The 10,929-nt window shown below is 40.6% G+C and overlaps 2 protein-coding genes across 4 annotated transcripts; one reads left to right on the top strand and one right to left on the bottom strand.

Moving 5' to 3' along the window:
- Nucleotides 1–1,292: 1,292 nt before the first annotated feature.
- Nucleotides 1,293–4,710, bottom strand: rpl32 (ribosomal protein L32). Its single transcript, XM_070968611.1, has 4 exons — nt 4,655–4,710; nt 3,826–3,926; nt 3,533–3,714; nt 1,293–1,457 (listed from the first exon to the last, which is right to left on the bottom strand). The coding sequence occupies exons 2-4, from the start codon at nt 3,919–3,921 to the stop codon at nt 1,328–1,330; spliced, it is 408 nt and encodes a 135-aa protein (XP_070824712.1). The 5' UTR covers nt 3,922–3,926; nt 4,655–4,710; the 3' UTR covers nt 1,293–1,327.
- A 208-nt stretch (nt 4,711–4,918) lies between these two features.
- Nucleotides 4,919–10,924, top strand: ssuh2rs1 (ssu-2 homolog, related sequence 1). 3 transcript variants are annotated; one of them, XM_070967943.1, is made up of 13 exons: nt 4,919–5,159; nt 5,405–5,466; nt 6,035–6,139; nt 6,595–6,670; nt 6,863–6,992; nt 7,178–7,238; nt 7,341–7,462; nt 7,552–7,614; nt 7,708–7,790; nt 7,911–8,003; nt 8,115–8,220; nt 9,771–9,878; nt 10,265–10,924. In XM_070967943.1, exons 1-13 carry the CDS (start codon nt 5,128–5,130, stop codon nt 10,403–10,405), a joined length of 1,182 nt encoding a protein of 393 aa, XP_070824044.1. In that variant the 5' UTR covers nt 4,919–5,127; the 3' UTR covers nt 10,406–10,924. The 3 variants fall into 3 exon arrangements, with proteins under 3 accessions (XP_070824044.1, XP_070824045.1, XP_070824046.1); XM_070967944.1 differs by having other exon boundaries at nt 5,135–5,307; XM_070967945.1 differs by lacking the exons at nt 4,919–5,159; nt 5,405–5,466 and adding an exon at nt 5,654–5,803.
- Nucleotides 10,925–10,929: the final 5 nt, after the last annotated feature.

Below are 10,929 nucleotides of genomic sequence, written 5' to 3' on the forward strand. Positions count from 1 at the left end.
TTTGTATTTTAAACAGCACAACTTTTTTGGAGTTTGGGTTGTTCAAGTACCTGAGTAAATGTATCAGTGTGCCTATTGTGTTTCTTTTGATAAGGACAGTTAAGTGACAGAACTGATGAGCAGGAACATGAGGATGTTTCCCCTTTAGGAAGGGTCCAATTAACGGACATTAAGACATTATGGGAAATGTAGGATTCAGTGTTTATGGGATGGGATTACAGGTCAGTGTATTTTAGCGTCTGCTCCATCAACTTTAACCAGTCTTTCTTTTTTTTAACCGTCTCATAAGTCCCCCAACTTAATGGTAGTGTGATACCAAACTGCTGGAGTGCCCCCATCTCCTTGGATCTTCAAACTGGAGATCACACAGACACGAGTTCATTTTGTCTTTTCAAAATGTCCAAACTGAGCTTTCGTGCACGTGTTCAGACTCGTCGCAGAACAACACAAAGCCTAAGTATTTGACGACCTGGAAGAATTTTGGTAAAAATGGAATAAAACAACGATGCAGTCCAGAATATTCTTTGACAGCAAGAAGCCTTCTGAACTGTAAAAGCATGTTCTCTTTCAAAAGCTACCCCAGATCACATCTTGGAAAGAAAACAGTGTTATACAAAGTTATGTAGCCTCCTCCATTTATAATGTGGGTCAACACTCTTCTTCGGGCGTCTTGCCCCTTTTGTTCTGTTCCAGTCTCCAGTCATCTGGAAGGAGGTGAGGAATTACCCCATTTACACAAGGGAGAATACAACTGGCTCTGCAGCCATCGGTGTAGATGCCAACTCATGTGCCCGAGTTATTTAAATACTATTTTGACACCTGTGTGCCATGTGAAAATAGCTTTCCTCTCTGAAGTATCATACACCAAATGAATGACCCATTTATAACTCCCTGGTCTGTCCTACACCTGTTAACACACATTTCCCTTTTTGAAATTAGATTTCCTTCCACCAGTGTTATCAGCTTTAATAAGGGTCACAAGCAAACTTGTCCTGATGTTGTAAAAACATAAAACACTTCTGGATTACATTACTTCTGCTGTTATCAGGTCCAATCAATCTGAATATCCCAACAGCCAGAGGACAATTTCAAGGTGTGAGTCTGAACTGCCTAACTTCCAAACATTTCAGCCAACAAACAACCCATTAAATTTCAAACTACGAAACAAGCCTTTCTCCTCCTTAACCAATCTGTTTGAAACTTCTTGAAAGATGGATATTAATATCATGTTTCACTCGTTCAACAACCCTGCTAACAAGCACAGAAGTGCAGAAAAATGGTCTACAAGCCAGTTTCTATTTTAAAGCGTTTATTGTGAATAACCAGTTTATTCGTTCTCCTCACTCCTGAGCCTGGCGTTGGGGTTGGTGATCTTGATGGCCAGCTGAGCTGCCCTCTCCACGATCAGCTTCCTGTTCTTGGAGGACACGTTGTGGGCGATCTCAGCACAGTGAGTCCTGCAGAGGTAGAGGGACAGGTAGTAAGACAAGATGTTCAGTGTTTTAAGTGTTGCAGCTTTCAGCTTGAATCGACCAGTTCATCTTCAATGAGTCGATGTTGCTTTTCAGGACATTTTAATACCGGGATGAATCACACTGGTTGGTTGTTTCACACTGACATTAAGCAAAAGCCACACTGAAACTTTTGGTGTTTCTAAAACATGCTATTAAAGAGACATCATGGCAGCGTCACCAAAAACACCACACTACATTAAGTCTCACAATGCTGGAGCACCAATCCTTCCTCGACCATGCAATCGATTATTAAAACTGAGGATGATGAATTATGCAGTTGCTAAATGTGAAACTATTAAAACTTTGAGAAGGAAAATGTTCCTGTGTCCATCTGTAGTGCTTTTGACTTTACTCTTGCAAAACAGCACAATGACCACTGCAGCAAAAAACATTTCTATCACCCTAACAGTCTGTTGAAGTTTCTCACTTATCCAAACAATCAGTACAAAGGTGGGAAAAAGCAGACTACAATCAATACTTAACATGCTATCTGAACTATTGATATAACAAGGACCATTTAGAAAAAAAGTAACTTAAAATCTCTAAAATCATTGCCACCATGTCTGGAATGAACCCGATTCCCAGATAATGATCGAAGCCTGTTCACAAAGCAGCTTGATGAGCTCAACAAATGCTTAACTGCAGCCAAACAGTAAAACAACATTGACCAGACTGACATTTCCAATGTATTTATGTGCTCCATAATAATGACTGGCTGCTCAATTTGCTGCCAGAAGCCGCCTCCAAAAAGATGGATGGGGAAAGCCAAATATATTGCTTGAAACACAGATTATTTCATGGTTTTAGACATTGTTGGCAAGTCTGAATCTACTCACTCTGTGGTGATTAACAGGAGAGACAGTTTTAGGCATAAGCTGTCGAGTTAGCTTGCTTAGCTAGTTAACATTATTTAAGTCATACACCATTTGAGGCAAACCATCTGTCTGTGCAGCATACAGTTACACACAATCTCTGGAAAACAGATCAATTCAACCCTCTCTGAAATTTGCTGGACATTGATAAAGATGCTACTTTGAGGGTTTTAGTTCAGTCTGATTTAACTTTTTCTGAGATTAAGGAGGCAGTATCAGGGAACAATCCATGAGACAAGCAAAATAATCTCACCTCTTCTTCGAGAACTAAAAGGATGTGACTGCAGCAATATAGAGGGGTTTGCTTTGAGCTGTGCTTGCTTCTTGCTGTATTGTAGTAACTGCTGCCTGCTCGGCCCACCTCTCCTCCACTGTTCACTACTTTTAAATGCTGATTTAAAATAAACTGACATGAAAACTAACGCAAAGCCTCTTATCAAAAAAGATAAATGATGCTGGACTTCCTCATACAAGTTCCTGCTTTTATAAAGCAAAAATACTTGTCACCTTGTGATTACTTTAACCAGATGTCAAGTGCTGGACTATTACAAAGACAATGTCAGAGCAGTTTCCAGCCTTCTGAATGAGGACGGCTGTGTGATGTGTTACAGGGTGCTTCTGCATGGTTACTGATCACAGCCTACAGTATTCACTCTGTTGTGTTTAATAAAATCCTAAATTGCCACATAGCTATGGTAGATTATACCAGTTCAATTCCTGCTGCCATTCAAGTGTCAGTTCAGTCAGTTTTCCCTCCGAGTGTATCTACACGTGGGTGGTGTTCTTTGATAAGGTTTGAGATCTGTCACAGACTTCTGTTGCCACCTCAATATATTTACTAAACAGAATTTCTTTTAAGACACTCAAGGCACTGAAATATGACTTGGAAAACCAAACAATGCTCCAGATAGTCAAAAATGTCAGTTAATCAATCCACACATACCTCAAAAATATGAAATGGATTTTTTCTATGAAAGCTTCAGTCAAAAACTGGACTTCAATTCCATTCACCTCTTTTATGATCAAGTAACAGTAAAAGTCTCAGTGAGTATTTCAAAATCTCTGCAAATAGAACAAACCTTTTGCATCCCTGACAACTTCAACTTTGGTATGCTGGGAGAAGCAATCATCTTATTAACAACTTACTTGTTACTCATCATCAGGACCTCAAGTTCCTTGACATTGTGGACCAGGAACTTCTTGAAGCCAGTGGGCAGCATGTACTTGGTCTTCTTGTTGCTACCATAACCGATGTTAGGCATCAGCATCTGCCCCTTGAACCGCCTGCGGACCCTGTTATCAATACCTCTGGGCTTACGCCAGTTTTTCTGTTGGAGATATCAAAACATATTCAATTATTATTTACTTGCAAGTCAAACCTAGGAAGTAAAAGCAAAATTTCAACCTAGCTGAGAATGTCCTGTTTTTCAAACTCTTACCGCAATCTTCACATATCTGTCAGATTGATGGCGAATGAACTTCTTGGTTCGCTTCTTCACAATTTTGGGCTTTGTGAGGGGCCTGAGGGCTGCCATGGTGACTATGGACACAAAAAATAATTACAACTAATTAACCATGATTATGTCAGCTTCTGTGTTTCAACATTATACCACAACGTGCTACGTACTACTGGAAGTTTATTAGCATGAAGCACTATGGGTAAGTGGGGGCAACATGAAGAACTGTAAGAAATTTAAACATTAGGTAGAGCATTGTGGTTCCTGCAACTGGCGCACAGACTAATACAATACTAGCTCCCACTGACAAAACGATCAGCCGGCGACTAACAGCAATTAACGAAGTGTACATTCACTTTTCTGTTGAGCGAGTGTCAAGGTAAACGTGTGATCCAACTTCAGCTAGCTGGCTAGCTAGCTTGTACGATGTAGTCAATGTTTAGCTAGCTAGATAGCCATGCTACCGTACTCCATTTACTCCGCTCCAACGATCTAACAGAAATAAAAACAATTACGTCTAATGTTGGCAATTACAAATTATTATTCACAACGTTTACCAATAAACCACGCTGCACACCGGGCCCTTAATGAATACTACAACCCCATTTCACGGAGAGAGCGCTAGCAAGCAGTCAGCCGCTACAGAAGCAGCACCTTGCTCCAGAACTAGATATTTAAGCCGGTCTAAAATGATAAAATAGTTAATTTTATCTTACATACATAGAATGACCGTCTATAACTGGTAAACCATATCCAGATGGGCAAAAACTGCCAAAACTTTCTCGGATTAACATAGATTGTATGAACTCACCCGCCGATGTAAATCCAAAAGGGACTTCGGCTACGGCGGAAGGGAAGAAAAGGACTTCCGCGAGTGTCGCAAAGGCTTATGGGTAGTGTATTTTTTCCAGAGTACTGCACTTTAAGACACTTGTGGTCCACTTTACACTTATTTCTTCAAAATCTGTGCAATGAAACAGTATGAATTTCATAGTTTGTTGTTGTTGTTAGTTTGTTGCTCACCGAATGTCATTTTATAAAGATGTGCGCACAACTGTACGCCCACCTATCACATTTGTTGACTGTTCATGAAGCAGATTTGTGCGCACTTCCTGATCAGATGAATTTTGGGGGGCGAGAAGGGGGTGGGGGGTTCTGCACTTCTCTAAACTTTGTGTGGCCACATTATTAATGAAGACACATGTGAGCATTCGAAGCTGAACCGAAAATACCACCAAGTGAAGTTCCGTTCCTGCTCAAGAAGAGGAGGCGGTTCTGACCGAAATGCAGCATTCGTGGGTGGGGAATGAGAAAAGGTAAATGATCTGCCTTTCATCACATGATTATTGGTGGTAAACTGTTTGTGCGTGGTTATTTAGAGCATGTATGAAGACTTGGGCGGGTCGTATCTTCTCGTTTAGTTGTTGTCCAGCGCGTTGGCATGGAGAATCAGCCTATACTGAAGTGAGCGTTGCTTGATGTTGTATATTTTAGCTCCAAACTAAATACAGAGCGTTTTTTCCATCTCACTGGCCTAACTTTCGTTTCCCGTTACTTGCAGTCAGAACCGCACTTATGGAGTGGCCAACCCCGGTTATGTACCAGCAGCAGAGGGGGCACCCGGTAAGATCCGCACAGATAATCCAGATTTTGTGCTGACCTTTAATCTCGATGTTGTGAGGACATGGATGTGATTTTGAGTGTCGTTATTGCACGCTTCTTCCTATTGAACAATGCGCGCGCACACGCATACGCACATGCACACACTCTCACACACGCACGTGAGTGACGTCGCTTCTACGTGCAGGTTAAACAGAGGTTTGCGACGCGGTCCGCGGCTGTAGAGGCTGTGTGCGCGTGGGTTTTGCCTCTTATAGTGTCGGGTGAAGGAAGTAAGCGTGTGTGTGAGCGTTTAGTGTGTCTGAAAAACATCCGAGAATGGAAAACACAGAGAGCCAAGGTAAGTCACTCTCTCTCGACGCTGTCTTCAGGTATTCTTATCGAGAAACATGTTACAACTTGGAGACGCAAACATTCAGATGGATTCTCTGCAAAATGATGCATTAGAGTCCTTAACTATTTTTTAATAGGCTGGTGGTTTGTGTTAGGCATGAAAATATTTTACAAGATTTAACATTTGAAAGTTTTCATTCATGTGAATGACTGAACTGGTTCTTCTGGTTTCTTTTAGCAATGTTCGCCCCACCCGCGGCTGATTCCCAGGGCCCGAGCGCTCCTCCGGCCAACATGTTTGACAGCATGCCTGGCTATGAAGGAACGGTGGCGGGAGGAGGAGGTACAGTACTGTATGCCGCACGTACTGTTATATTCACTTCCTGACCACTTAGTCTACTTTTAATCCAGTGCAGCAGCTCTGCCACACATTCTTCTATGCTCTATTTTAGTTAAAACTTTCTGAGCTGTGTTTATTTAACTACACGTTTATTACAGAGGTGGTTGTTAGTGATGGTGTTGTACTGAAGTGCGCCCCCCCCCCCCCCGTTTCTAAATGTGGTGTCCAAAACATTAGGAACACCTCTCCATATTTTGCAGTCCAGTACAACACCCCTGCAAACAACTTGAAGAATAAATAAGTCAAAACTTAACATTAGAAGCTGTGTAAAGGTAGAATTTACGGCTGAGCTGTTGTTCTCGGATTTTACAGGTGTGCCTAATAAACTGGTCACTGACTGTATATTAGGCATGATTGCTCTTAGGATAATAACAAAAAACTATCAATATCTGCTGTAGGTGGATTTCTTCCCCCTCCCATGCCAGCTTACCCAGTTCCTCAGCCTGAGCCTGGACCAGAGCAACCACATTGGAAGTAAGTCTCAAACTGTTTAACTATTTCCTTTTTTTTTTTTTAATTTTTTTTTTTTTTTTTTTGGGGGGGGTATGGTTATTACAAAACACTTTACAGATTACAAAACACTTTATACACTATGACATCTTGCACTTCCTCTTAAAAGAATAGACTACATGACAAACTGTGTCTCATTGCCTTCGCCTCTTTCAGTATCCCATCTATAAATGAAGATACAGCCCGGGAGGCGTTTGCTCTGTTTGCCTCCAGCAAGTGCTGCTACAGCTCAGCACCAGCAAAGGATGGTGTGATCACCAGCATGGAGGCATTCAATACCTACAGGGTGAGAGGATGTCTGTGCGTGTGTGTGTGTTTGGAAAACCTGCTTGAAAAGTGTGTAAATCAGTAAAAATAATAGCTTGTATAATAGTTTTAGATGTTCACTGAATAAGCAAAGTAAATGCCTCTAGATCATTTAATATAACCAGAGAGAAAAGGAAAATGACTCCCACTTCTGCTTTGTTTAAGTACCGCCTGGAAACCTTCACTGAAACAAGATCTACGGAGTGGAGTCAGGAGCCATATCACGGTACAGTGCTGTTACTCTGCGCCGATTGCATGAGTTGAAATCTCTGTCTGTTGCTGTCAGTCAGCTGTTTGGTGATACTGATAATTGATTTATTTGGATCAGGCCAGTCAGTGGATGCCTTCGCCCAAACACCTCCAGGGCCTTGGGATATTCCTGCTCAAGCCCCCAGCTTTTTCATGGATGGCAAACAGAGTGTCAAGGTTCCCTACACATCATCTGTGAAGGTAAATTATATAACACGTGTCTGGAGAACAAAAAAACTCTTCTAATTGCTTTTATAGATTTTCCCTGACAAGAAACATTTCTTACACAGCCCTGCCACGTTTGTGTGGGAATTGGAAGAAAACCTTGCAAAGACTGTGCCGGTGCTGGCAATGTAAGTACTTTCCACAGACTTCACTGAAATGGTTACTTGAAGACCTTCATCAGGATCATCTGATCACATGATTTATTTTCTTGCTGCTGTCAGAAAGTTTGTTGGGTCTGCAATGGATCTGGTTTCCGCCACGGAGAAGATCGATGCAACCACTGCAATGGCAGAGGGAGGGAAAAGTAAGTGTTATCCATTGCATCTCATAGATTTCTAATGAAGCAACAGTGACAGTAAGTTCAGTACTATTTGTGCTTCTCCTAAAAGACACTGATAGCTTCTGAATATTACTCTGTTTATAGTTGCAGCCACTGTAACGGACAAGGATCGAAACAATGTGACACATGCCGTGGAAAACAGCAGCTTCTGGTCTACATCAAGCTCACTGTGAAATGGTGCCAGTTCCTCATCTCTCAAGCATGTCTGACATCATCAATATTTCTCATTAGCATGTAACAGCTGTAAAATCAAACTGGATTTCTTCTTTTCTTTCTGTACATTTTCAGGACTAACAACATTGATCACTATGTTGTGGAGCAGTCAAGTGGACTGCAGGTGGACAACCTCAGCAAGGTTTCTGGCAAGGAGCTTTTCAGAGACTCTCAGTACATGGTAAGTTTCTCACTTTCTCAGGGGGCACAAGATGAAGGTATGGGACTATTATGGTTTCTTAATATCTAAAACATGCAGGTTGCTTAGATTTAGTTGAAAAAAAGAATGTGTGGGGGTGTTTGTATGTGTGTGTAGTTCATGCCACCATTGCATAGTGCGCCACTCGGGCCATCCTGATCCAAAAAGTCTGGAAACGCTACTGGTGTACAACTACAGTTTTTGTGTTCTGGGCTCTGATTGTGTGTGTAAAGATCAGGGCCATGCAGAGACCTTTGGAGGGGAGGTGCTCAAAGTTAAACGGGGGCACATGGAACACGAATTTGAAACACCATACAGAAACATATCTTGCAATATAACCAGTTGAATGGTAGCAACCCATATTCATAAAGAATGTAACATGGAATCACAACATACCATATCATTGTCCACACCTCATATATCTGTTAGAGGCCAGTGCAAAGCAAAATTAGTCTCTGTTTTACCTGATGGGATACATTGAACAGCTTCTGTTGAGGGGGTTGGTGAGGAGGCTGCTGCTGCTGCTGCTGCTGATATGACATTTCATACCTTTTCAAAAATTGTACTGTATAGCCACGAATTTAATCCATTCATAATCTGCCCATTATTATTGCTAGCGCTAAATTAATAAAGTAAAACATAATTAAATGATATAGAAATCATGTATTTAAATATTTTTGTGCTTTTATTCAGTTTGACTATCGACTTTGCACAAGACAGCAAGGTTCTAAAAGTTCTATAATTTGTATGCATATTATATTTAATTTGTGTGTAAATGTTATAAACAAACAAGTACTGATATGTTTAAATGAGAGGTTGAGAAAATCAAAATTCAAATTCTTCTATTTTTGTTGTATTTATATTGTAATAGTCCAAAATTATGTGAATATGCATATTGTATAGTTTCAGTAAAATAACATAGTCTATGCCTCATTGCCTCTAGAAACATAGGAAAAAACAGCTTGACAGTAAAATAACACGATATCTCTCTAATGCACTTTGCCCATGACAAGAGAAACATACAGAAACAAACAAACAAAAAAGCCTTACATACTTTCCCCCCACAGCACGCTGTGTGTGGTTAACTAGCGGCTGTAACTTGTGAGAGGTGTGTGTGCAGAGTTGAACGACACAGAGGATGCTCATTGCTCACTTCACTTCGTGTGAAGAATACACCGTGCAATACGCTGCAAAACCTATTCACCAGACCAGTTGTTTACTCCCTCGGGTCTTCTTCGGTTTTGTGAGACTAGCAGTGGCCGTCTCCAGCAGCTTAGCGATTAGCAGCAGGGCACGTCTGGGCACGTCAGGGCAGCGACAGCAGAGTGAGGGTGCGTTGTGAATCATGTGACCGACCAAGGTAGATCTAAATTATTATTATTTTGTTTTATTTATTATTATTTTGGGTCACACAGACGGACTTTCACACACACACTTACAAAAAATATATATATGTCACTTTGCCCCCCCCCCCTCCACATGCCTGGTAAAGATCCCTCTTTGCCTAATATTTTTCTGATTACTCTGTGCAGGTGTACCCAGTGATGGGCTTCCCTGACCCTACAGTGGTGAGTGCCTCACAGCGCCTGGTCAATGAACACCAGGGCAAGTTCTCCCAGACATCACGCATTCTACAACAGGTACCATTTTGATGTGAAATAATATTTTGTTACTGGCAGTGGTGGAAGAAGTAGTGACATGTTTTACTGAAGTAAAAGTAGTAATACCACAGTGTAAATTTACTTGTGTTACAGTAAAATGTCCTGCATTTCAAATCTTACTGAAGTACTTCAAAATATACAGTACTTAAAGTGCCAAAAGTAAAAGAACTCATAATGCAAAATGTCTCATTTCAGAAAAATATGTATTAATAGATTACAATTATTGCCGTGTTAATGTCTACTGTACAGTACTAAGATAAATGTACATAGTTATATTCCACTGCTGGTTAATGCATTAGATCAAAGCCTAGCTCTGTGTTAATGTGTTTTTGTAACATGCTCATATTTGCTTTCTCTCTCTGCAGCGTCAAACCATAGAGCTGATCCCTGTCACCAAGGTGACCTACTCATGGAAAGGGAAATCACACCTTTACTTTGTTTATGGGAATGAGTTCAAAGTTAGTGCAGATAACTATCCTGCTACCTGCTGCTGCACTGTCATGTAATTTCAGTGGTGGTGTATGAAGGATTTTCCTGACTAGATCATTGGATACCTAAATAATTCAGTTTTACTCTCAAGTCAGTTCTTCTGATGGGGATTTCTCTGATGTGTTGCCAGTTTTGACCTTATGAAAGGTAAACAGAGGCTAACAACTGGTTAGAAGGTCATTTTTATTGTTGCTTTCCGTTTGTATGCATGTACCTCAGAAACAAATTACTTATTAATACAATATAAACCATGATCATGCAATATTCTCTGAATCATAACCTTTTTACTCTCATGTGGCAGCAGATTTTTTTTTTAACTATCACTAAATCCAAATATTTGATACTGAATATTATTTTTGCAGAAGTCATACTTTTTATATAGTACGTATGTTAACCTAAACCGTTTGCTCTCACGGCAAAACTAAGTTTTTAAGTAACTGTAAATCTGTAACTGTGTGTGATCTCGTAGGATAAAAATTTGTAATTCTGCCTTTGTATTAATTCAGCCATTTGAATAAAGGATATTTCGCAATGTTTTGCT

This window comes from Chaetodon trifascialis, chromosome 8 (assembly GCF_039877785.1).
Source record: "Chaetodon trifascialis isolate fChaTrf1 chromosome 8, fChaTrf1.hap1, whole genome shotgun sequence".
In the NCBI taxonomy this organism is placed as follows: domain Eukaryota; kingdom Metazoa; phylum Chordata; class Actinopteri; order Chaetodontiformes; family Chaetodontidae; genus Chaetodon; species Chaetodon trifascialis.